Source organism: Scyliorhinus torazame, chromosome 8, assembly GCF_047496885.1.
Source record: "Scyliorhinus torazame isolate Kashiwa2021f chromosome 8, sScyTor2.1, whole genome shotgun sequence".
NCBI lineage: Eukaryota > Metazoa > Chordata > Chondrichthyes > Carcharhiniformes > Scyliorhinidae > Scyliorhinus > Scyliorhinus torazame.
In genome coordinates, this window is record NC_092714.1 from 126,614,269 (window position 1) to 126,641,911 (window position 27,643).

Consider the following 27,643-nt stretch of genomic DNA (forward strand, 5'->3'; position numbering starts at 1 on the left):
CACTACACAACACTAGATCTAAAATAGCTTAATCCCTAGTTGATCCCAAATACATATTAATGTATTTGGGAGGAACTGAACTGATATCTATTGGATACAAATGCGTATTTAGGGGGCAGGTGCTTATTTGCAAGTTAGGTGTATATTTGGAGTGTAGGTGTGCATTGGGGCAGTTGTGTGTATTGAAGTAAAATGTGGAATGAGATAGATATGTATTGGGAAGATGTGCATGAGGGCATTTGTGTATTGGAGTTGGTGTGTATTTGGGGGAGGACTGAATGTGTATTTGGGGGGTAGATCATAGATCATAGAATTTATGGTGTAGAAGGAGGCCATTCGGCCCATCGAGTCTGCACTGGCTCTTGGAAAGAGCATCTTACTTAAGCCCATGTCTCCACCCTATCCCCACCTAACTTTTTTGGACACTAAGGGCAATTTATCATGGCCAATCCACCTAACCTGCACTCTTTGGACTTTGGGAGGAAACCCACTAGACACGGGGAGAATGTGCAGACTCCGCACAGACAGTGACCCAAGCCGGGAATCGAACCTGGGACCCTGGAGCTGTGAAGCAACAGTGCTAACCACTGTGTACCATGCATCCCAGCTATTCTGTACCTACAACCATCATGTGGCAGTGTTGTAAACCCACCACTTTACCCTGTGTCTAGGGAGTGTTTTTTTGTGGGTGTTGCTGGCTGGGCCAGCATTTATTGCCCAGCAGTGCTGTGGGTCTGGAGTCACATATAGGCCAGACCAGGTAAGGATGAAGGATTTTCTTCCCTAAAGGACATTAGCGAATCAGGTAGGTTTTTACGATCATGGTTCCTTTGGACTTTTTAATTCCAGATTTTTATTGAATTCAAATTTTACTATCTGCCATGGTGGGATTTGAAACCGGGTCCCCAGAGCATTACCCTGGGTCTCTGGATTACTAGTCCAGTGACAATACCACTAAGGCATTGCCTCAGTTGATTTGTGATGGGGTAGAAGTGTAGCTGGGGAGGTAAATGTATACTAAAGCAAAATACTAGATGTTAACAAACAGGAAATGCTAAAAATGCTCAGCAGGCCTGCCAGCATCTGTGGAGATGTTAGTTCAATGTATATTTGAGAATAGATGTATTGGGTACTAATGTAAATTTAGGGGCTGAATGTCTATTGGGGTAATTGTATGTGGCCTAGATGCGTACTTGGAGTGGGCAGATGTGTATTTGTAGGGTAGATGCGTATATTTAGTTGTGCATTGAGGAAGAGATGAGTATTGGGGGAGATATGTGTATTTGGGGACAGTTGAGTATTTAGGGAGATATGTGTATTGAGGTAGTTGTACATGAATGAAATGACATTTGGGGATAGTTGTATATTTAGGGAGGTATGTGTATTTGAGAATAGTTGCTTATTTAGGGAGAGAAATGTATTGAGGCAGTTATGTATTTGGGTAATTTGGAGGGAGCTGTGTATTGTTATAATTGTGTATTTGGGGCAGTTTATTTGGAGAGGAGGCTAAGTTGTGTGTTTGGGGGTTCGTAGTTTGGCTGCTCCCTTGCATGTTTCCTTCCGCCTCTGATGTTTGCAGACGGCAATGTCTCCTCGCGAGAAAGCTGATGAATGTGCTCATCTCCCTTCACAGGGATAGGGGCTGAGGAAGCCGGCGCCAGCGCCATCAGCACCAGAGAGAAGCAGCCAGCGTTTGGTGGACAACTTGCCCCCCCTTCCCCGGGGCTGACGGATGGAGTATGAGCCTCCCACAGACTGTGGGTGAGTGAGTGTGTGAGTGAAGGGTGTTTGGACAGCCGCCGTCGCTAGTTTGTAATGGTTTGTCTTGTCGACGAGATCAGACCGTCGGAAACGCTGATGCTTTTGGCCATTTGTCGAAAAGCGTCTGGATTGGAGTCCAAGGGCTCAAGACTTGAGCTCCCAGCTCAAACCCAGAACCGTCAGTGCAGCATTCTATACTTTGCAAAATACAACGTTTGAAATGCAAACTGAAGGAGTAAACAAAAAGAAAAATTACAAGAGGTCGTGAAAAAATGCCTACCTCGCTCTCCCGCCCCCTATTGGAGGAAAGCTGGCTGACTTCAAAACCGTCGGGAAGAAACTTAATTGCAATTTATTATTTATTTATGATTGACGCCGGGGACTCGGCATATTCAGCCGACAGCTGACGCAATTCTTGTTTCTGCTTTTGTTTTCTTTCTCGGCGACCTGGCGGCTCCACTTTCTCTCCCTCTGCGGCAAACCTTTACCTGAGGCCTTCTCCTCCTCCTCGCCCACTGCAGCTTCCTCCCTTCCCGCTTAACCCACTCTGAACCAGCCACCTCCCCCACCCTGACTTCCGAATCAGCCTGGTGCTGATATTTTGTACACGGACTGCTGCACGAAAGTTGTAATCAAAGTTTTTTTAAATTGCTGATGTGGGTTTTGTTTTATTGCTGATGTGGGTTTTGTTTTGGGAGTGGACGTTGGTGAATTTTAGTGTGTCTTAAACGTTGGGTTATTCCAGAAGGCAAACATCTCAGGTACAAACTCAGTTTACAGAGGACACTTTTTTTTAAAGATTAAAAATTGGATTAGGTGGCGAGTTGAACTCTCCTAGAAAAAAATGGAGATGAATAAAAGATGGTAAATTATCAGTAGAACGTACAAAAGGACTATTTAACAGTGGTTAGATTAGGCTAAAATAGCCAAATAGGGTGTTCTGGTTCCTAAAGATAAATCTGGTATCTACTGTGTTTTATTTGTTGATCGTCTGCTTTCGTCAGCAAATAAAAACAAACAGAAATCCAGTCCCTATATTGAAAGATTTCAGTTTTAAATGCAGACCCCAATGTTTTTATTATGTTCAGACAAATGTCGCATACTCAAAGTAACTTGTTATGATTACGGGCTTTCAACGTTGTACAAATAAAGTTCGCTGGGTGGGAAGACATAGGTGGCAAAATATAGTCAAGAGAGAAAAATATTTTCTCTATTTTTCTCATATCTCTGCTCAACATCACTTCCCGAACCCCATATTAAATGATATTGTTCACGGTTCCTGCTCATCAGGCACTGGCCCCATCCCCTTCAAATCCGCTATCATCACCTTTCTCCCTCCATCCCCGAAACTACCACATCATCTCCAACCTTCCTTTCTGCTCCAAAATCCTTGAATGGGCTGTTTGCTAATCTTTCCTATAACTCCACATTTGAACTCCTTTAATGGGGTTTTCACACAAGCTGTTTCCTAGCCACCCTGATCACCCTGAAGCTTAGTCAGATTGTTAGCAACTTTGGTGCCAAACTTGACTTGAGGTAAGCCACCAACCTCATAGTCTCGGTGTCCCTAAAACCACCTACTTCCACCTCTATAGTAACAGCCATCTTCGCCACTTCCTCAGCTCGTTTATTGTTGAAATTCTCTTCCATGCTTTTGTTACCTCTGGACTCAACTGATACAATGCTCTCCTCACCTGCGTGTCGCCATGTCAGCCTTGGCTCAGTTGGCATAACACTTGCCTCTGAATCAGTCGGTAGGTAGAGGGTTCAAATCCCACTCTAGATAATCGACCACACAAATCTAGGCTGGCACTTCAGCCCAGTACTGAGTGCCATACTGTCAGAGGTGCTGGGCGGGATTCTCCGGTCGCCGACACCAAAATCGTATTCAGCGATCGGCCAGGGAATACCCGTTTCCGACCAAATAGGAGGCGGCAGTGCTTTTGCGATGCTCCGCCCCTCCAAAGAGTACTCTCGGATGTTGCCTGAGGCCCAGCCCCCGATACTCCACCCCTGACTGGCCGAGTTCCTGATGGCGTCGGTCGAGTGTGCTATCATCTGTCGGGAACTCGGCATGGCGGCTGCGGACTCAGTACAACGCCGCCACCGTTGGGGGAGTGCCGATCCACCGGCAAAGGGCTTGGGGCACTGGTGGGGTTGGAATGGGGCTCGCGAGCCAGCCAAAGGGGGGGAAAATATTTTGCAGGACGGGTCCGCGAGCGGCCCGCAACATGTTGCACAGCGCAGCCGCTGCAGGCTGTCGTGCGAATGCACGCCCACAGTTACAGCCACTCTCCTGGCTGTATCGGCAGCTAGAGTGCTAGCCCCCAGCCAACGGAGGCCATTTTGCGCCGCTCTTTCGGTCGGAAAATGCCCCCTACCGGCGTGAGGACATAGATTCAAAGTCGGAGAATCCAACCTGCTGTCTTTCGAGTAGGATGTTAACAGGACCCTGGGTGGGATTCTCTCAGCCAGGGGCCGGGCCGGAGAATCCCTGCGACCGGCGCGGATCCCACCACGCCGCCCCGACGCCGGCAGGCGATTCTCCGCAGAGAGGAGAATTGGCGCCGGTGATGTTGGCGCGCCGCCGGTCGGGGGCCGCTCTACGTGGCCGGCCTGCCGATTCTCGGGGGCGGGCCGAGCGGCCGTTGTAAAAATGGCAAGTTCTGTCGGCGCCGTCAACACCTGCTCTCAGCCGGCGGGACCGTGGCGTTGAAGAGTCCGGGGGCGGCCTGTGGGAGGGGAGGGGGGGTCCGACTCCCAGGGGGGGGCCTCCGATGTGGCCTGGCCCGTGATTGGGGCCCACCCATCGGCGGGCCGGCCTCTCTGGCTTCTGGCTTCCTTTCCTCCGCGCCAGCCCCTGTAATCCTGCGCCATGGTGCGTCGGGGCCGGCCTGTTGAAGGAAGCCACTGTGCATGCGCGTGTTTGCACCGGTGCCACTGCGCATGTGTTGGTGATCAACGTTTAGCGTCAACACTTAGCCTCAGGATCACAGAATCCCACCCCCTATCTACTGCTCAGGTTGTCGGAATTCTCTTTTCCCGCTGGCAGCACACCCCCACCCGTGGGTTTCCTGGCGGCGTGGGGTGTCTTCAATGGGAAATCCCATTGACAAGCGTCGGGAGTAGAAAATCCCGCCCTTGGCTAACGGCACGCAGCCGAGAATCATGCAGCTGGGAGATCGGAGAATCCAGCACATATCCTGTTACATTAATTTGAAGAGCAGGGGGATTATCCGCGGTGTCCAATATTTATTCATAATCAACATCACTTCAGTAATGCAATTACCTGGACATTACCACATTGGTGTTGTGGGAGCTGGCTGTGTGCAGATTGGCTGTCACATTTCCTACATTGTAACAGGGATTACACTTCACTGACTGTGAAGCTCTTTGGGAAGTCGAGAAAAGCTATATAAATTAAAGTTTGTCTTTTCTATCTTTTCATCCACCCTGAAAGATGAAATAATCTAAAACTTTGCTAGCTATCCAAATTCACACTAAGTTACTATCACTCCTCACCGTTGTGCCTGCTGACCAGTGTTTGCTCCTGGTCCAGCAGTGCCTCACTTTTAATAGTCTCATCCTTGTTTTCAAACCACTCCAGGGTTTCAGACCTTCCTTTCTCTGTAATCTCCTCTAACTCTGCAACTACTGCCCTCTAGTTCTGGCCATTTTGCGCAATCCTTCAGTTGCCTCGGCCCTAAGCCAGTGGTGGGCAACCTGCGGCCCGGGGGCCACATGGGGCCCACCTGGGTTCTGAGTGCAGCCCACAAGACATTTTGTTGACCGTTTTCCATGCTCAGGGTTGCCATATTCTGCTGATTTCTGTCTGCATAATTTCTTTCCAACTGGTATGACTGAAGTGATACGCACGTAAAACAAGGACAAATGAAGTGAGGTGCATGCTAATTGCACATACCATCGACTGTGAGAGTTGTGCCCTCCCTCTGTGTCACAAATGTAAATATTTATTTTGTTTTTATCATTTGTAGTTCATGCTAATTCTAATATTTAAATGATGAAGCACTTTCTATAACTCGTTATGAAATATTTAATGTGTGTTAAATGTATTCAATATTATTCATGGGGTCAGGGTAAGGGAACCAACCTGATTTCAATCTTGTGGCCCATTGAGATGAAGGAGGGCCACTCATGTGGCCCACCCACTAGTCTAGGTTGCCCATCACTGCCCTAAGCTCTGGGGCTCTCCACCACCATACCTCCCTCAACCCCTAACCTCTCTGCCACTCTTATTCACTCTTCTTATAAAATGTTTCATAAAACCTGCCTCTGATCAAGATTTTGGTCACCTGTCCAAATATCCTTTTCTGTGGCTCAGTGACAGATTTTGTTTAATAATGCACCTGTGGACTTCCGGTGGCGGCCATGGAGTGAGTGGTCGCTTATTTGGTAGCTCCCGCTCGTGGTGGACCTTTGGGACCTTTCCGCCCGATTTACGGTGGATTTGACCGACAAAACAGGACACTGTGAAGTAGAGGAGAAGGATTCCACACCAGTGAATGGATTTGTGGACCAGAAGTGGTCTGAAAAGGAGAAATCGTTGGTTGAAGACGGGAGTGGAGTTTGCAGCACAGGAAAATATGGCGGAGGGTCAGGGACCGAAACCGCCGGCCCAGTGGTCAATGGAACAGCTGGTGGCCTTTCTCCAGGAGAGCTTTGCTCAGCAAAGAAAGGAATACCTGGATCCCATTAAAACTGGGCTTGACCGTGTGGAGCAGAGATTGGAAGCCCAGGGCCAGGCAATCCAGAAAGTGGAAGAGGCGATTGCTGGGCACGAGGAGCAGCTAGCCGCGATGGTGGTGGAGATGGGGCTGGTGAAGGACCACCAGAAGAGGCTGCAGAAGAAAGTGGAGGATTTGGAGAACAGGCTGCGCAGGCAGAACCTGAGGATCACTGGCCTTCCGGAGGGCAGCGAGGGATCGGACGCAGGGACATACGTGGTGCGTATGTTCGAGAAGCTGCTGGGGGGAGGTGCGTTTGCTCAACCCTTGGAGGTGGACAGGGTGCACAGAGCGCTTATGAGGAAGCCGCTAAGGGATGAGCCACTGAGGTACGAATGCACCGGCTCCTGGACAAGGAACAGATCTTGAGGTGAGCCAGGCAGACGAGGAGCTGCATATGGGAAGGCAACAATCTGCGTATTTACCAGGACGTGGGTGCGGAACTTGCCAAAAGAAGGGCAAGTAAGAAGGGTGTGAAGTTCGGCATGCTGTATCCAGCGCGTTTGTAAGTCACTTATGAGTACCAGGAACTTTATTTTGGATCGCCTGATGAGGCTATGAACTTTGAACTTTTGTTAAGGACAGGGGACTGGCAGTGATGGAGGACATTGAACTTGGGGGCGAGTAGTTGTGTTCTTTTAAAAAAAAATTTTTTTTAAATTCTCTTCCATTGTCACATTTTCTCCCTCATTTACATCCATCAACAATAAACAATAATCAGCAAGATATGTCAGTCCCCATAATAACAACAATCCCATCTACCCACCAACCCCCAAACCTCAACCCGCATGTTTACATAAACAAATGACAAAAATAAATCAGGGATTATCCGTAGTCACCCTTAATCTTACACAGCTCCCACCCCCCCACCCCAGGCCTCCGAGTAGTTGTGTTCTTGATATGCTGCTAACTTTCTTTTTTCTTCTGGTTTTGTATATTGTTTTCCACTGAATTTGGCCCGTTGCTCCGTTTTGTTTGCGGGTTAACTTTGTTCTTAATGGGGGAGGGTGGGTGGAACTTTCTTCTTTGTGTTTGTTGGGGATTGTGATGTTTTGCATATGTATGTTCGAGCGGGGGGGAGGGAGATCAGTGGGGGCTAGGATGCTTGGCGCCATGGACGGGGGCTACCAGGCTAGCTGAGCGGGCTAGCTCACGGAAGCGCAGTGGGGGACGAGCAGGTGATCAGTTTGTTGAGGGGGTTGGGATTGTTATTTTGTTTTTTTTGGGGGGGTGGGTGTTATTGGAGGGGGGAGGGGGAGAGAGGGGGGCATTGATCTGCTGACAGGAGAGGGACTGGCGCTTGGAGACAGATTGGGGTTTGATGACGGTGGCCGCCCGAGGGTTGTCCTGAGGAGGTGCGGGACACGGGCTGGAGGCTGGCCTAAGAAGGGTTATGGTCGATCGGCCGGGTGAGGTGGCAGGGGTGCCCTCCGACCATGCTGATCACATGGAACGTGAGAGGGTTGAATGGGCCAGTCAAGAGGGCTCGTGTGTTTGCGCATTTGAAGAGTTTGAAGGCGGACGTGGCAATGTTACAGGAGACACACCTGAGGGTAGTAGTGGATCAGACTATGCTGAGGAAGGGATGAGTTGGGCAGTTATTTCATTCAGGGCTAGACTCTAAAACCAAGGGGTAACGATCTTGATCAATAAGTGGATGTCATTTGAGGGGGAGCATAGTGGCGGACTTGTGGGGTAGGTATGTTATGGTGAGTGGGAAGCCGGAGGGGATGCCGGGGGTATTAGTGAATATCTGCGCACCAAACTGGAATGGCGCGGAGTTTACGAGGCGGGTGTTAGGGAAGTTCCCTGACCTGGACTCACATAAGCTGATCATGGAGGGGGGGTTCAATACAGTTATAGATCCGAGTTGGATCGGTCGAGTTCAAGGACAGGGAGGGTACCAGCCATGGCAAAGGAACTAAAGGGGTTTATGGAACAGATGGGAGGGGTAGATCCGTGGAGGTTCGGACGACCAAGAGGGAAGGAGTTTTCTTTTTTCTCCCATGTATACAAACTGTACTCCCGGATTGATTTTTTTCATTTTGAACAGGGCTTTGCTGGCGGGGGTGGTGGATGCCGCGAGTTCGGCGATTGTTGTGTCGGACCATGCCCCACACTGGGTGGATTTGCGGGTGAGCAAGGAGGGGGGTCAGTGTCCGCAATGGAGATTGGATGTATGACTATTAGCGGATGAGGAGGTGGGCGGGTGAGGGAGGCCATCCAGAACTATTTGGAGATAAATGTCACAGGGGATGCTTCGGCAGCAACGGTATGGGAGGCGTGGTCATCATGTCTGGTGTCCATTTGAGAAGACCAGTACTCGCACTGGCTTCGTGTTGCGCCGGGGTGTAGGAGAATTGCAGGAGCCGCCGGGAGAATCTGGTTTAAAACTGACCCTGCATATTCAGATCACGATTTAAGTTGGCGTGAACATGATCATGCCACCTGGAGCAGGCTGGAAGCATCGGAAACTGGCGCCCGGTGCAAATCCCATTTTGGGTCTCTCCCGGGATTCTCCTGACATATTGGGATTTGCGTAGGGCGCAACGCGGCTGGAGAATAATAATAATCTTCATTTTTGTCACAAGTAGACTTACATTAACACTGCAATGAGGTTACTGTGAAAAGCCCCGAGTCGCCAGATTCCGACGCCTGTTCGGGTCCACTGAGGGAGAATTCAGAATGTCCAATCACCTAACAAGCACGCCTTTCGGGACTTGTGGGAGGAAACTGGAGCACCCGGAGCAAACCCACGCGGAGAATGTGCGGACTCCACACAGACTGACCCAAGCCGGGAATCGAACCTGGGACCCTGGAGCTCTGAAGCAGCAATGCTACCGTGCCGCCCACTCGCCCGTTTGTCTTTACGGACTGATCATTAATGACCAAGTTCTCCTGCATTCCATATCTGCGACATCAGACCAAACAGCGAATATTTCATTTCACATCGGACTGTTGAGTTATTGAAAAAGGAAGTTACTGAAATACTATTCACATCAGTGAATAAAGGGAATAGTGCACAGGATATTCTGTCTGAGCGGGTGTAGTGACCCATGGATATGTTGCAGTGGAACAGGGGGAGGAGGAGGAGACAACCCAAGAGCAGTGATAACAAAGGAATCATATCCTGGTGTTCAACTGTTATCACCCTGGCCATGGCTGATCAACAGTTGGCAGTTCAGGCAAAGTGGTGAAGCAGTGTTTGGGACAGCTCGACTCATCAGGAAAGCTATGAGCTTGTGCTTGTTGCGCCGCAAAGACTGATCCTACAAGTATGATATCATCAGTTCTTTCAATTCTTATTTTACAAGACTTTCCATGCAAGAACACAGCATTTGACCACATTGAGGTGTATTTTCCTGTATACTAATTTTAGTGAAATTGTAAGCACTGGACACTTGGAGCATTGTGAACAGTTGTTCTCACACGATTAGAAGGACATAGCCTCTGGAAATCTTTTCAATGATACCAGAACTGAGAAGTTAAACCTATCAGGAAAGATTGACCAGACAGGGGCTCTTTCTCTTGAAAAGAGTAGGCTGAGGGGTGACCTGATAGAAGTTTTTAAAGTTTCTGAAAGAGTTTGATAGGGTTAAAAAAAAAGATGTTTGGAGTTGCAGGTGAGACCAGAACTAGGTGCATATAATATATTTATGGTAGTTACTAAGAAACCAAATATGAAATCCAGGAGAAACGTCTTCAGTGACTAGAATGTAGAACTCGCTATTGCAAGGAGTAGTTGAGGCAACTAACATAGACGTTTTTCGAAGAAAGCTGGATAGACACATGCGAGATAAAAAGAATAGAAAGCTAAGTTGATGGGGTTCGATGAAAAAGTTCAGGAGGATGGTCACGTGTAGTATACATGCTGGCATGGACCAGGGCCGAAGATTCGTCACAAAACGGCCACCCATCCTCCGTTTGGTTGAGGGCTAGCAATCGAGCAGTGTAGAGCACCAGGCTCTAGCTGCCGATACGGCCCGGAAAATTGCCGGGTCCGTAGCCGCACATGTGCACGGTGGCAGCCTGCAGCGGCCGCGCCGTACAACATGCCGCCGGGCGCGCTCTGACCCAGTCTGCAAAATAGTGCCCCCCCCCCTTTTGGCCGGCTTGCGAGCCCTGGACCGCCCCCCAATAGGGCCCCCAGCCCCTGCCAGAGTCCCTCGTCCCCCCCCCCGACTGTGGCGGCGCTGGACTGAGTTTCCGACAGGTAAGACCGTGAGAGACCCATGCCATTGGGAACCCAGCCGGTTGGGAGCGGAGCATCGGGGGATAGGCCTCGGGCACGTCCTGAAGCCATCAATACGGCCTGCGGCGACGCCGCTTTGGAGGGGGCAGAGCATTGCGAAAGCGGCGCCGCCACCTGTTTTTTCGGAAACCGGGATTCTCCAGCCGATCGGCGAACGCGATTTTGGCGTCGCCAACCGGAGAATCCCGGCCATTGTCTTTTTTGGCTTTTGGGCATCTACCGCTTTGCTTTCAAAAGAATCAAGAACAATAATTCAAAGTACATTAACATTCCTTCTATGCTTTTCAGTTCATGGTGTACATATTGATATTTTTTGCTCCTGTCTTACTTTCTGACATGTTGTCAACTTCATCTTGGTTTCCCTAGGTGGGGGAGTAACAGGGGATAGCTGTATAGATAATTGATGAGCTGAATGCAGTACAATAGATCCATTAACTGCATCTGTGACTAATCCCAATGGATCTGGCTCAGTACCAGGAGTCCTCTGTTGAGTTTTCCTGTGACACCAAAAAATAGTGGGCTTCTACGAGGCTTCAGAAATCCTTCTCTCATGGTTGCCTGGAACCGTTCACTAAGTGATTAATGCTGGCCAAGATAGTAACTTGCAGTTTAAAGTCTAAAAGTCCTCAATTCTACAGAAATAGAGTGGAGTATTGACAAGAGATACTGTAGCCCATATGAACCTATAATGCTATTACTATTTTGCCCTTATGTATGTATATTTTGCTATAACATACATAAATCACAGATTCAATGATAGATATATCATATGACAGTCATTTGGCACCCATTTCAATGTCTTCAGTTCCAGTATTTCCAAACTCTTTAGCGATTGTTGCCCAAGGAGTTGATTCATGTCATAGTAATCAGCACTCATTTCAAGCTGTGCCCTCCTATTGGGTGTGAACTTGAGAGCAATGGGAAATGAAGCAAGATGATTTAGCCAATGGGAAATGCCTACCTTCCGTACAGTATAATTTTCTACCTTGATATTTACACATGTAATCTTTGCATCTAGAATACTTTATATTAATTGCATATGAATTTTGTTTAATTGTATGCAGGTAGTGTGCATGAACTAGAGATTCGCTTAGGCCTTTATAAATAGAGGGAGACTATAGCTGGTTGTTAGTTTAGGAGGCGCATGCTTGTCATGTGTAACTCTGTAAATGCAAAAGTGTCTAAAGATTGGCTCCAATTTTATCATTTGCCAACTGACTTTCTGGAATAAGACACTCTAAGCATTGTGCTCCAAAGAGTAATTGCAAAATATGTTACAACACCCTGGGCTAGCGTGCAGTCAATTCCAGCCCCACTTAACCTGGAGTCGCAACACAGTTGAAATTAACTCTTAATTTAAAAAAGTCTTTGGCAGCGCAATAACTATAGTCACCAGGTTTGTTAATTTAAGCACAATTAGCTTATTAATAACAATAACTATTATTAAGTGGGCAACAACTACAACTTGTTAAAACTATTTAATTTCAACCCCCCCCCCTTATCTTGCCTCACCCTCTATATACACAGAGCAGACAAACAGAGGGGAAAGCGGAATGTACAAAAAATATTAAAAGTAAAATAATAAAAGTCTCTGTTTCAGATGGGCATTTTCCAGTTAGATCTTTCTTCAGTCTAGGCCTCCAGGTGGATGTCTTTGCTTTCAGTCTGTAATGGTTTTCATTGTAGATTCATCAGGGTCTCGAGACTTCTCTGCAGACTCCGAAGCGGCAGGCAGGAAACATTTGGGAGAAAGAGAGAGATAGAGTAACACGGAGAGATAGAGAGACAGCGCTAGAGAGATAGGTCTCTCTTCTCAGTGTCCAGGAGCTTTCTGCTGGGTTCTCTGAAAACACCCCACCTCGCTGGACCCAATCGCTGTCTGTTGCCGGGCAGAATACAGAATACAGTCCTTGGTCAATCCATTGGCCACCAGCCAAACAATCGAACCAAATCCCTCCAATCTCTCGGGTGCCATGAAGTCGGAGTTCTTTTGTTCAAAATCTAAATCTCCATAGCACACATTTTGCAACTTTTGAGTTTCTCACTTCCCCTGCTCGACTTAAAGGGATATGTCCATTAAAGATCCTTGGGCCAAAAACAATAATAACAAAGTAAAATAAATATGAAATAAGGGAATCAACAGGAAGGGGCCTTGCAAATGTTACATGTAAGGTAAAATGCAACTAGGAAAGGTAAAAAGAAGCCACTCTCTTAAAGTACCTGAAATTTACAAGCAGCTACACGTGCTATCTATTTGACCTTGAGTTTAAAGGTAGCTACAATTACCTGGAAATTCCCCGTTAGACTATTTGCTGTCATGGAAGCACATGAACACTTGCCTTAAAAGAGGAAGTGTACCTTCAAGTTAATAGTTGAATACCCCAACTTTTCCGCAGAACCCTCTGAATCCACCAACAAAATTTATATACCACCTATAATTTAGAAAATGTCCCGAGACAATTCATAGGGTTTGATATGACAAATATTGATGTCTTGCCAAAGCAGGAGATATTAGGACAGGTGACTTAAGCTTTTAAGGAATGTCTTAAAGAAGGAGAGATGGAAAGAGGTGTTTAAGGAGGAAATTCCAAAGCTTGGGAGTAAGACGACTGAAGACATGCCTCCTGTGGTTGGGAGAGGAAAGGAGTGAAGAATGCACAAGATGCAAGGATTTAGGAATACCAAGGAGATGAACGAGATGGAGAGGAGTGAGGTCATGAAGGGATTTGAACACTGGAATGGAAATGTAAAAATTTAGACGTTGACCAGCTGGGAACCAATATAGATTAGCAAGCACAAAGGTGATGGATACAAGGATACAAGCTGCAGAGATTTACATGAGGGGCAGGATTCTCCAGTTCCCCAGCCGCATGTTTCTCAGCGGCGCGTCGTTCGCTGGCGGCGGGATTCTATCTTCATGCCACTTGTCAATGGGATTTCCCACTGAGACCACCCCACATCGCCGGGAACCTCACAGGCATAGCTGTGCTGCCGGTGGGAAAAATGAATCCCGACGACCAGAGAATTCCGGCTGAAGTTTATGGAAAGTGGAAAGTCATTCAGGAAAGGCACAGTGAATCAATAAAAACATTGCTCGTGCATGATTTACTTCTGCATCACAATTTTATTTGCACTTCTGCTTTATCTGTTTCGTTGGGCATGATTTTTCCACCGCGTTGTGCCCGCGTCAATCTGGGCGTACCGGGAGCATTGCAGGGATGCCCAAATCTGCTTTAGCGGCAGGCACAAAATCATCTGCAAAACCACATGCCATTAGGCTAATTTGAATATGTGCGACCTATTTGAGGCCGCATTCTCCCAGCGCCTGGGAATCACCGGCCACACCGGCGAGACCTCAACCAGGCCCCGATTAGTACTGGTCTCCACAAGCAGAGACCAGGCATGTTGGTCACTCAGGGCATCTTGAAGGCCATTGGAGCCCTCCGGGTGATCAGGGATAGGGCAGTTCACTGGCACCCAGGCACCCTGACAGTGCCAAACCTGGCACTGCCAAGGTGCACAATTGGCACTGCCAGGGTGCATGGAGCACCACTCTGGGTTTGGGTGCCAGGTTGGTACTGCCAAGCGTCGGGGCCTGAGGGGGAGCATGTTCATGAAATGGGGGTGGGAAGGAGGGGTGCGAAGGGTGGGGGGATGAAGGGGTGTCATGAAGGTTGGGGGAGTGAAGTGGATGGGTGAGGCACCTGAAATGGCGGGGCCCCCAGCAACCCCATAGTGGGGTGTGCTCACTTGATGCGGGTGGGTGTAATGCCCATGTTTGCGGGCGGGATGGCCTTGTCCATGGGTGGGGGCTGTGGGGGACTGTCAAACTCAGTTGGAAATCGGGACACCCTTTTAAAATGGTGCCTCAATATCTCAGGAGAAGTCTTGCCGCTGAGTTCAGCTCCCCACTGATGAAAAACGTTTTCAGAGAAACTCGCTGAGGCCTAAAAAAATAACGAAGGGCAGGATCTATATTCTTTATTATTATTATTGTCGCAAGTAGGCTTACATTAACACTGCAATGTAGTTACTGTGAAAATCCCCTAGTCGCCACATTCCAGCGTCTGTTTGGGTACACAGAGGGAGAATTCAGAATGTCCAATTCACCTAACAAGCACGTCTCTCGGGACTTGTGGGAGGAAACCAGAACATCAGGAGGGAACACACGCAGACACGGAGAGAAAGTGCAGACTCCGCACAGACAGTTACCCAAGTGTCGCGCTACAATCGAAAAGCAGCATGGCACAATGCAACCGGTAGATGCCGGGACAGGAAATTGCACTTCTGGAATCTATCCGGCTTGCCACGCGTCGCGAGATCTAATGTGACCTCTCAAGACATTGTGATGTGACTCCCGTCCATAATGATTTCTGGAAAATCTGCATATATAGAGTGAGACAGCTAGCCTCTAATATATGTTCTCAAGGTCTAACTAAGGCGTGGCATCTAACTCCCTCGTCTTGGAGACCTTGGATCAGCGTCGTTCAGTGCTGTTCTCCAGAAATGGGGACCAGACAGAACGGCACTTGTGGGGGTCTCCCAGGGTATTGGGGGCACCAAAGTGCACGCCCTGAGAGCAGGGTGTTACCTTCACCCTAGCACTGGCAGTGCAACCTGGGTGCCAGCCTAGCGGTGCCAAGCTGGCATATTTTGCATGGCAGGGATCGGACTGAGTGTGCCCTGTACAGTTGTGGGTGGGGTGCGCGGAGCGTGGGGACCCTGTTATAGTATGATGGGGCTTGGGGGTGATCCGCCAAGTGTGTTAGGAATTCGAGAGATCGGAGAGCTATTTAAAAATGGTGTTGCCATCTCTCACTGCCCTGAGGAGTTCCGGCGAGCGAAGTTCCTCGGTGCAGTAAATGGGGCTAAATGCTGCCTCGTAGGGGAGTTCCTCATTGAAACCCTCGATCTACCTGGATGGGCGTTAGATAGTTTTTCATAAATTTCATAGAATTTACAGTGTAGAAGGAGGCCATTCGGTCCATCGAGTCTGCACCGGCTCTTGGAAAGAGCACCCTACCCAAGGTCAACACCTCCACCCTATCCCCATAACCCAGTAACCCCACCCAACACTAAGGGCAATTTTGGACACTAAGGGCAATTTATCATGGCCAATCCACCTAACCTGCACATCTTTGGACTGTGGGAGGAAACCGGAACACCCGGAGGAAACCCACGCACACACGGGGAGGATGTGCAGACTCCACACAGACAGTGACCCAAGCCGGAATCGAACCTGTGATCCTGGAGCTGTGAAGCAATTGTGCTATCCACAATGCTACGGTGCTGCCCGTAAAGCAGTGGGGTGTTTCTCGGCACTCCGAGCGCTAGCAAACACCCGGCTAATCTCGCTCTACGGGACTTTTGTCCCCATTCGGGTAGAGCCATAAGTATTAATGAATCTAGATCTGGATCTCACCCAAAAAGCCGGCAGGAAACACCTCGACAAACTTGCCCAAAATGACACTTAGGCACGAGCAACCGGAAAGTTTTATGGGTCGATTTAGCAGTCGCTTGAGCGAGGGCGTGAGGCTGCCGTTGGAATGCGGGAGAGGTCAAAATTTGAAAAGTGCCGGGCACCGATCAGTTTGTTATCTAACCAGGGCCCTTCCCCGTTGGCGAGAACCGAATCCCGCCGTGGTGTGGGAACCACGCGGTCATCGATCAATTTGCGATCTAACTGAGGCCCCTCCCTGTTGGCAAGAACCGAATGCTGAAGTGTGGTGAGAAACCAATTCAAACCAATCTCCATACCATTAATGGGAATGACCCCCTACCAACAGCCTCCCGTGATCGGAATACCTCCTAGCAAGCGGTCACCCGGGCGCTAATTAGTACACCTTTTTAAAAACATGAAACTGGTAGAATGGCCGCTGTGGGATCCAAGGAGGTGAGTAGCCATCTTCGATCCCAGGCAGTGAGCCTATGAGCACTTGGGTGATTCCCCAGTGCTGCAGAAGGGGCCCTCGCGGTGCTGCTGGCACGCTAGGCGGCCAGATGTCGGAGAAGGAACCAGCAGCAGCATCGGCAGAAGCTCGAGGTGGCAGCCCATTTGCAGGACCCCACCCCACACCCTGAGGATCCGGCTCCCCATTAGGGCAGGGAGGGACCCAGAGGGGGAGGCCGGCAACAGCCCAAGGTGCAGAGGCATCATTGGTCTTTTGAGCAGATGACGGACTGCGTGTGCCGCAGGAGGCTCTGGTTTCAACAAGGGGACAGTGTGACACCTGTGTCATATCCTTGTGGACGTGGCACCACATGGAGGAGGAGGATATCTGCTCCCATTGGTCTCATGCCCGAGGATCATTCCAGAGCTCGAGCGCCGACTTGTGTGGCATCTCACAAGCTACAGCCCATAAGTGCATTTGTGAGGTCACAGACTCTGTTTGACCAGGCGGCTACTTATATAAACTTTGACCTGGACCAGGCCCAACAGGATGCCCTGGCAGCAGGATTCTCTGCCATCGCTGGGATGCCCTCGGCCCAGGGGGTAATTGATAGCACGCATATCACCTTGCGTGCACCGGGGTATCAGGGAGTGCCCTTCATTAACAGGAAGGATTTCCACTCCCTGAACATTCAATTTGTGTGCAACCACCACCTCCACCATGCTCGTGTGTGCACATTTCCCAGGAAGTGTGCATGACCGCTATATCCCGGGGCAATCCCTGGGAGAACCCCGGCCTCGTCGAGGATGACCCAAGAATGGCCACTTTGTTTTTGTGGGATAAGGGATATCCGCTTAAGATCTGGCTAATGACGCCAGTAGAGAGCGCGGTGACCAATATGGAGACTTGATACAACGGAGCCAATGCGGCTTTCATTGAGCGGTGCATCGGACTGCTCAAAATGCGGTTTTGATGTCTCGATTCACTCTGGTGGTGCACTGCAGTATACCCCCCCCCTTCCCCAGAAGGTCACCTGCTTTGTGGTGATCTGATATGCCCTCCACAACCGGGCACAGCAGCAGGGTACATGCTGAACGTGGAGGAGGAGGAGCTTGCCCGAGGGTACACCATGCCCAGAGGGCGGGGCAAGGACCCCATCCTCACCCGCTTCACATAGGATGTTGCTTCGTCCGTCACCTCACCCCCCCCCCCCACCGTTCCACCACACCCGTTCCCCCATTCTGGCCCCCCCCCCACCCAACCATCCTGTCCCATTCTCTCCGAGTCTGTGTTACATCACTTCAGGGTGATAGTCCTGTACTGGCACTGTCAACAGGTCACTGTCAAGGGCAAGAGGGTGATGATTACCTGCTGTGAGCTGAGCTCTGGTGCTTCTCAATCTATGCCATAGTCTGACTCCTGTCTCCCTGCTGAGTGCTCGCTTACACCCATCACTTACAAGCCTTGGTGGTGGGCGGAGAGGGGGGTAGCAGGGTAGAAGAATCCAAGGCCATCATGCCTGGGGAGCTGGGGCAGGGGGTGGAGATCGGCCCGCATTGCGAAATAACGTGTCTCGGATGCAGCGTGTTTTAATGATGCACAGTTGTGACCCTAACTGATCCTTGCCCTTGATGGTGCCACATTCCCCCACGGTGCCCTCTCAGTAATCCTTGACCTGCTTAGCATTCCGTGCTCTGCCGCTATGTCTAGGTGTGTCCCCAGGATGCACATTAGAGGTTACCGTGCCCCATGACCTTTGGTGTCCCTGCTGGGCCTCCTCTGGGGGCGGTGGCACAAGCTTCCCGTGGGAGGGGGGGGGCTGGTGGTCACCGTTGCCGTCCCATGGGTAGGCTCTGGGTTGGAATCCAGGCCTCCTCCTCCCCAATGTCTGCACCATGGTGTCGACGCCCTCAGCGATGCTCCTCAGTGATTGGGACTGGAGCGCTCCGTCAATGTCCTGGGACATATCCCCCTGCAACCGGGGACATACTCTAGAGTGCTTCGGCAATGCCCACCTGAGAGTGGGACATGTTCCGTAGCTCCTCAGAAAGTCCACCTGAGGCTTGGACACCTCCCCCAGCGAGTCAGACATGCTGTCATGGCGCTCAACCATGGCCGTCACTAACTGATCCATGCTGCTGACACGTGCACCAGGCTCTCCACTGCGGTCACCACCCTCGCAATGTTGCTCTCCGTGCCAAGCATCGCTTTTAGGACCCCTCCAATTGGCTATGTACCTGCTGGAGTGTCGCTGACAACCCCCTCTGGATCCCACAGCCACACCTTATTGACTGAACCAGCCCTAGGTAAACCTGGTCCAGAGGCTTCACATCTGACTGGGGCCCAGTTGAGTCCCGTGGATGTTCATGCCTCCACCTGATGTGCATCAGCAACTGTGGTGCTCACCAGAATGTCCTTCAGGTGCCTGACCACTACTATCACCCACCGAGGTGTGTGACTCTGTGCTGGTGGAGGGTGGGGATGACGGCTGTGACGCATCGATGGTGGTCTCCTTGGAGGTCCCCTCCGAGGTGTTCTCAAATGGAGATCCTGCGGGGGAATGAACATTTGGTCAGTGGGAGGGAAGGATCATTCCATTTGGCATTAACGTGTGACAGGACAGCTGGGTGGTGGGGGGGGGCAGGCATGGGCACCACTGCTGGACAGTGGGCCAGGGCATGCTATGGTGCCATGATGGTGGTGGGGGGTGACAGGCGGGGCTGATGCAAACTCACCTATGTGGCCTGGTGGAGGTTGTTGATCTTCTTGCAGCACTGGGTGCCGGTCCTCCTGGTGACGCTCCCTGAGCTGACGGCCGCTGCCACTTCCTCCCATACGATATTGGCTGCCCTGTGGCTGATCTTCCGAACCTCGCGGGGGAACACGGCATCCCATTTGGACTCGACCATGTCCAATATTCTGGCTAGGTCGGCATCACCGAGTTGTGGAGCTGGTCTGCGCGGTCGCAAGGCTGCATGCTGTCTGATTTGCTCTGCGGAATGGGGGTTTAACTGCTGCTCCCCCTTGTTAGCAGGGATCGGGTGGACACAAATCAACTGCCGGGACAATCCTTTGCAGCGTGAAGCCCAGTGGCTTTGTTAAGTGAGCCAATTAATGTTCGATACCGGTGACGGCCTCGTCTGGTCGACCATCAGGAAACATGCAGCAGTTCCTGCTTGTTACCACACTTAGAAACCTTTCTGTTAAATCGCGCTCTAAGTGTAATTTGTGGCGGGTTTTTCTGATGGTTTCTCCCTCGCTCTGTCGCCGAGTTCCCCACTGCTGGGCGTGATTCTCTGGTTACGTTACGTTCAAGCAAGAGCACAATGCGGCCGGTGAATCCCGGGAGTGCCTTCCGCCCGGCATCTCCGCGCTTCGCGGGATTCATTCAAGCCCCACAAAGCGACAGTTTTGGAACTACGCCTAAAAGCGGTGGGACCAAATGGCGCTCGCGGAAGTAAGTCTTAAACCTACTTAAGACCTACATACCCGGGATACACTGGCCTCCCTCGATTCTCCGGCCTCCCCAGGGAGGCTGCAGTGCTGGTCCACAAGAACATGGGGGGGGTGTCTCGGGCCATTGGAGACCCCTGGGTGGCCAGGGTCAGTGAAGGGTGGCCACCTGACCCTCCCCCTGGAACATGAGCACTGTGACACTGCCCAGCTGGCACCTTGGCACTGACACTCTTGTGCTGCCAAGGTGCCTGGCTGGCACTGCCATGCTGACTGGAGCTATGCCTCGGTGCCAATGTAAGGGTGCCCAGGTACCAGGGTGGCATTGCCACAGGCCAGGGCCTGAGGGGGGTCCATGCCCATGAAATGAGGGTGGAGGTGAGGTTTGAAGTGTGGGGGTGTGCAGGGCAGGTAAGTAGGGACCTCCTGGGAGATTGGGGGTGATGAGTGGGGGTCCTGGAAGGGGGGGGGGGGGAAGGAGGTTCCAGAAGGGGGCTTGAGGGTGCCTGAAGAGGGGGTCCCCATTGGGGATGTCCTCACTTGGGGGTTGTAGGGTAGTATCCATGTGTGTTGGGGTAATATTGCCCAAGGGTGGTGGGTCTGGGGGACCCACAAGCTCACTTGGAGATCGGGGCACCCTTTCAAAATGGCGGCCTGATCCGAGTTCAGCTCCCAGTGTTAAAAGAAATTCTAAGTGTGGGCAAAACCGGTGAGAAAATTCCCAGGGCCCAAAAAAGTAACTAAGTGTCATTGAATAGCAGTGGGGAACTCTGCGGCAGAGCAGTAGGAAACTCCTTGAAAACCCGCCACAAATGAACTTTTTTTGGGAGAATCGCGCCCCCTGTCAAGCCCACACTATTTTCGTAACTAGGAACTTGAACTCGTTGGCCACACTGGCTCCTCAAGATCGGGCTGCCATTTTGAAAGGGTGCCCGATCTGCAAGTGAGCTTGACGGTTCCCCACACCCCCCACCAGGAGCAATGTCACCTTCCCCCACACATATGGGCATTACCCAACATTTCCCCCCCCCCCCGCCCCCAAGTGATCACATTCCACTATGGGGTCTCTGATGACCCCGCCTTTTCTGGCCTTCCCACGCCCCCTTTCAGCACCCCACTCCCCCTTCCAGGACACCACTCTTCACATCCCCCAGCCTTCCAGAGGCCCCTTCATACCCACCATGCATTTCCCCCCCCCCCCCCACTCTTCATACACCCCGCCTCCTTCTTTTCATGGGCACGGCTCCCCTCAGGTCCTGACACTTGGCGGTGTCATTCTGGCACCTGGACATCCGAACACTGCCACCCTGGCAGTGCAACTGTTGGCTTTGCAATGCCACCCACGCACCTTGCTTGTGCCAGCCTGGCAGTGCCAAGATGCCCAGGTTCAAGAGGGAGTGCCAATAGGCCCCCCTGCCCTTTCCCTGACCACCCAGGGGTCTCCGATGGCCTGGGAGACTTCCCGGGTGCCGTTCCATCTAGTCCACGTTTGTGTGGAATAGTACTGAACGGCACCCGGGTCAGCACGCCTGAGTGGGGTTTTAAACCTGATTGCAACACCTTGCGATATCTGGGCAGATCTCGCGCCGCATACTGGCTGTTGGGAAGTCCATGGGAGGTGTCAACTGGCATCTACCGGGAACGTCGCACTCCCTTTGGGGCGCAACATGCAGGTAGGTCGCACCCTTCGTAATTCTTTGGGAGAATCATGCCTATTATGTCAGAAAAGCTTTTTTTAATGTATTTTCCCAATTATCTGATTTCCATATATGTCATGTTTTGCAATTTTATAGTATATGGATGGGCCTTACCGTTGGTGGTCCAGCTGCTGAATCAACCATCTGCATCATTTTTAAAAAAAAATATTGTTTTTTTCAAGTTTTTCTTAAACACAATTTTACATAACCAATAACAGAAAGGAAAAGATTTAACAAACAGGTACCCCCCCCCCCCCCAGATTGCTGCTGCTGCTGACCTTTCAATGTTCTGCCAGAAAGTCAAGGAATGGTTGCCACCGCCGGGAGAACCCCAGCAAGGACCCTCTCAAGGCAAACTTTATCCTCTCAAGACTGAGAAACCTAGCCATGTCAGTAACCCAGGTCTCTACACTCGGAGTCTTCGAGTCACTCCACATTAACAAGATCCGTCTCTGGTCTAGCAGGGAGGCAAAGGCCAGGACGTCGGCCTCCTTCGCTTCTTGCACTTCCGGATCTTCTGACACCCCAAATATCACTATCTCCGGACTCGGCTTCACCCGAGCGTCCAAGACCTTGGACATAGCCTTTGCAAAGCCCTGCCAGAATCCTTTAAGCACCGGGCATGCCCAGAACATATGGACATGGTTTGCTGGGCTCCCTGAGCATCTCGCACACCTGTCCTCCACCCCAAAGAACTTGCTCATTCTCGCTGTCGTCATGTGTGCCCGATGTACCACCTTAAACTGAATCAGGCTATGCCTGGCACAAGATGAGGAGGGATTAACCTTGCCTAGGGCATCAGCCCACAGGCCCTCATCCAGCTCCTCGCCCAACTCCTCCTCCCACTTGCCCATCAGCTCCTCTGCCGAGACTTCCTCTGCCTCCTGCAGTTCTTGGTATATGTCTGACACCTTCCCCTCCCCTACCCAGATGCCAGAGACCACCCTGTCCAGTATCCTGCGGGGGGCGGGGGGGGGGGTGGAGTAGCGGGAATGCCACCACCTGTTCCTTCAGAAAAGCGAGGACTTGGAGGTATCTAAAGGCATTCCCCGGGGGCAAACTAAATTTCTCCTCTAGCGCCTTCAGGCTAGGAAAAGTCCCATCTATAAACAGGTCCCCCATCCTTTTGATACCCGCCCTATGCCAACTTTGAAACCCTCCGTCTAGCTTGCCTGGAACAAATCTATGATTATGCTGTACCGGGATCCAGACTGAGGCCCCTTCCTCCCTCCTTAGCCTTCTCCACTGACCCCAGATCCTCAGTACTGCCGTCACCACCGGGCTTGTGGTGTACCGTGCCGTCGAGAACGGCAGCATTGCCGTTATCAGTGCCCCTAAGCTGGTGTCCTCGCATGACGCCGCCTCTAGCCGCTTCCATGCCGCCCCCTCGTCCATTACCCATTTCCTAACCATCGCTATATTAGCCGCCCAGTAATAACTGCAGACGTTCGGCAGCGCCAGCCCTCCTCCTCCCCACCTGGCTGCGCTCTAAGAACAGCCTTTTAACTCGCGGGGTCTTGTTTGCCCACACAAATCCCGTGATAATCCTGTTCACCCGCTTGAAGAAGGATTTGGGGATGAAGATGGGAAGGCACTGGAAGACGAACAGAAACCTGGGAAGGACCGTCATTTTCACGGACTTCACCCTACCCGCCAGGGAAAGCAGGAGCATGTCCCACCTTTTGAAGTCTCCCTCCATCTGCTTTACCAGCCGAGATAGATTGAGCTTGTGTAGGGCATCCCAATTCCTAGCCACCTGTATACCTGGTACCGAAAGCTCCTCTCCACCCTCTTGAGCGGGAGCTCCCCCAGTCTCTCCTCCTGGCCCCTCGCATGGATCACAAATAGCTCACTTTTCCCCCACGTTCAACTTGTACCCAGAGAAAGTCCCGAAGTCCTTTAGGATCCGCATGACCTCCCCCATCCCCTCTAGCGGGTCTGAAATATACAGGAGCAGGTCGTCTTCGTAGACCGAAACACGATGCTCCCCCCCCCCCCCCCCCCGAATCAGCCCCCTCCAGTTTCTTGACGTCCTCAACGCCATGGCCAACGTCTCAATTGCCAGGGCAAACAGCAGCGGGGACAGGGGGTATCCCTGCCTCATCCCTCTGTGCGGCCGAAAATACTCCGACCTGAGTCGGTTCGTGGACACTTACTACGGGGGCCTGGTATAGTAGTTTGACCCACCCTATGTATTCCTAACCAAATCCAAATCTACTTAACGCTTCCCACAGGTACTCCCACTCCACCCGATCAAAGGCTTTCTCCGCATCCATTGCAGCCACGACTTCTGCGTCCCCTCCTTCTGAGGACATCATAATAATGTTTAGGAGCCTCCGCACGTTCGTGTTCAATTGCCTGCCCTTGACAAACCCTGTCTGATCCTTGTCAATCACCCTCGGGACACAGTCCTCTATTCTGGTGGCCAAGATCTTAGCCTGTAGGACCCACACTGCAACGGATCCTTGTCCCGCTTAAGGATGAGCGAGATCGAAGCCCGCAACATCAATGGGGCGAGGGTTCCTCTCTCCTTGGCCTCGTTAAAGGTTCTTAACAGGAGTGGGCTCAGCAGCTCCAAGAATTTCTTGTAAAATTCTACAGGGTAACCGTCCGGTCCCGGGTCCTTGCCCGACTGCATATTCTCCAGGCCCTTAACTATCTCCTCCAACTCAATTGGGGCCCCCAATCCCTCCACCAGCTCCTCGTCCACCCTTGGGAACCTCAATCGGTCCATAAATTGCTTCATCGTTTCCCTCCCCTCCGGGGGCTCTGACTCATACAGCTGGCAGTACATAGAACATACAGTCCAGAAGGAGGCCATTCGGCGCATCGGGTCTGCACTGACCCACTTAAGCCCTCACTTCCACCCTATACCCTTAACCCAATAACCCCTCCTATCCTTTTTTGGTCACTAAGGGCAATTTATCATGGCCAATCCACCTAACCTGCATGTCTTTGGACGGTGGGAGGAAACCGGAACAGCCTGAGGAAACCCACACAGAGACGGGGAGAACGTGCAGACTCCGCACAGTCAGTGGTCCAGCGGGGAATCGAACTTGGGACCCTGGCGCTGTGAAGCTACAGTGCTAATCACTTGTGCTACCGTGCTGGCAGTAGAACTCCTTGAAGACTTTGTTGATCTCTTCTGGGCTCAGGACCATGTTACCCCCCCTTATCCCTAACTCCCCCAATTTCCCTGGCCGCCTCCCTTCTTTGAAGTTGGTGTGCCAGCATCCTACTCGCTGTCTCCCCATACTCATATACTGCCCCATTCACCTTCCTCAACTGTGCCTCTGCTTTCCCTGTGGTCAGCAGGTCAAACTCCGCCTGCAAACTCCGGCGCTCCTTTAGCAGCCCCTCCTCGGTGGTCTCCGCGTACCTCCTGCCTACCCTGAGTATCTCTCCCACTAACCTCTCCCTCTCCGCCCTATCCTTCTTCTCTCTGTGGGACCTGATAGAGATTAACCCCCCTCTGATAACTGCCTTTAAGGCCTCCCAGACCGTAGTCACTGTTACCTCTCCCGTATCGTTTGTTGTCACATAGTTTTGGATGCTCCTCCTAATCCTCCCACAGACCTTCTCGTCCGCCAACAGTCCCACGCCCAATCTCCAGAGAGGGCACTGCCCTCTCTCTGCCCCCAGTCTCAAGTCCGCCCAGTGCAGAGCACGGTCCGAGACCATAATGACCGAGTACTCTATCCCCTCCCCCCCTGGGATTAGCGCCCTGCTCAACACAAAAAATAAATCCGAGAATACACTCTATGCACGTGGGAGAAGAAAGAGAACTCCTTCGCCCTTGGCCGAGCGAATCTCCACGGATTCACTCGCCCCATCTGGTCCATGAAACCCCTCAGGACCTTGGCCGCTGCCGGCCTCCTCCCCGACCTGGGCTTAGACTGGTCTAGAGCCGGATCCAGGACTGTGTTGAAGTCCCCCCACCATTATCAAATTGTTTGACTCCAAGTCCAGTATTTTACTCCGCATGCGCTTCATGAATTCCGCGTCATCATAATTCGGGGCATAAACGTTCACTCTGTAGTTATCCACTCACCATAATGTACCTGCCCCCTTTGTCCGCTACAATACTTCCCGTCTCAAATGCCACCCGTTTGCTTACCAGGATTGCGACCCCCCTGGTCTTTGTGTCCAACCCCGAGTGGAATGCCTGGCCCACCCATCCCTTCCTCAGTCTAGTTTGGTAAGCGAGTTTTAAGTACATCTCCTGTAGCATGGGTACGTCTGCCTTTAATCCCTTTAAGTGCGAGAACACGCGGGCCCTTTTGACCGGCCCGTTTAGGCCCCTTACATTCCATGTGATCAGCCTGGTCAGGGGGTGACCAACCCCCCCGCGCCGACTAGCCATCTCCTTTTTTCGCCCAGCCACGTGCCCCTCACTCAAGCCCTCCCGCCGGAGGCTCTCCATCCTGACTCTCCGTCTGTTCCTGAAAGTTGGCTCCCCTTCAGCCAGCCAAGCAGCATCCCCCCCCCCCCCCCTCAACCCCTCAATCCCAATCCCCCATGTCAAGCCCCCGCTTAACACTAACTCTCACCCCCCCCATTGCACTTCCGTAAGTCAGCTGACCCATGCTGACCCCGGCCGCTCCCACCTCTACCTTCAATCCTACTGTTATCTCCTTCTTCGGGCTCCCAACCTCCCCTCCACCACAGGGTGAGAGAGAGACAGCCGCCCCATTCTTCCTGTGTAACAAAAAAAACCAACGAAAGTTTTAAAAAAAAAAGAAAACAACGAACAAACTACGGGCGTTGCCCCGAACAACGAACGACCCCCCCCCCCCCCCTAACTGGCGAGCTTCCCTAACTGACGGGCCCATCTCCCCCTTCTGCGGCGTGGCTCCGCAAAAGCAGAGAGCTGGCAAAGGACCCCAAGGGCAAAAACAAAGAGAGAACGGGGCCAAGCAACATAGCCGCCTCCCCAGCCCCCATACAACTTACACTCTGCTTCCAATCTTACATTAGGACAGCACCCGGTTACACCTCTTCACCCGGGCGTTCTAACAACGTGCAGCTGCCCATTAGTTCAAGTCGAACTTCTCATTCTTAATGAATGTCCACGCCTCGTCCGGCGTATCAAAGTAGTGGTGCCGGCCTTAGTACGTGACCCACAGCCTCGCCGGATGTAGCAGCCCGAACTTCACCCCTTTGTTGTGGAGGGCCGTCTTGGCCCGGTTGAATCCCGCACGCCTCTTAGCCAGATCTGCTCCCCAGTCCTGGTAAATTCGAATCTCCTTTGCCCACCGCAGGACATGTTCCTTGTCTGTGAAGCGGTGGAACCTTATCAACATAGCCCTCGGCGGTGTGTTCGCCCTAGGCTTCCTGGCCAGGACTCTGCGCCCCGTCCAGTTCCAGGGGCCGCGGGAAGGCTCCCGCGCCCATCAGCAACCCCAGCATCGTGGTCACAAATGCGCTCGCATCCGACCCCTCCGCACCTTCGGGGAGGCCCAGGATTCGCAGGTTCTGCCTCCTCGACCTATTTTCAAGGTCTTCCAGTTTCTCCTGCCATCTTTTGTGCAGGGCCTCGTGCGCCTCCACTCTGACTGCCAGGCCCAAGATCTCATCCTCATTTTCAGAGACCTTTTTTTCCACCTCTTTGATCGCCTTCTGCTGCATCTTCTGAGTCTCCACCATCCTTTCCATGGAAGCCTTCATAGGGGCCAGCACCTCAGCCTTGAGCTCTGTGAAGCAGCTTCTCAGGAACTCCTGCTGCTCCCGCGATCCAGCCTTCTTTACTGCCCCACTCCTGGTCCACTCCATACAGCGCTGGGGGGAGCCTCACCAGTGTTTACTGCCCCACCGGGGATCGCCGCCAAAGTGCCGCTAAAGGTC

General features: G+C 51.7%; 1 protein-coding gene across 2 annotated transcripts in view; it reads left to right on the forward strand.

The window, feature by feature from the left end:
- Positions 1–1,587: 1,587 nt before the first annotated feature.
- LOC140428100 (BEN domain-containing protein 2-like) overlaps positions 1,588–27,643 on the forward strand; it is a 249,390-nt gene continuing 223,334 nt past the window's right edge. Inside the window, exon 1 of one of the 2 annotated variants that reach the window (XM_072514160.1) lies at positions 1,588–1,761. In XM_072514160.1, coding sequence (XP_072370261.1) covers positions 1,740–1,761 — 22 coding nt within the window. In that variant the 5' untranslated portion in view covers positions 1,588–1,739. The remainder of the gene's footprint in view (positions 1,762–27,643) is intronic. The other variant, XM_072514161.1, reaches the window with a different exon arrangement.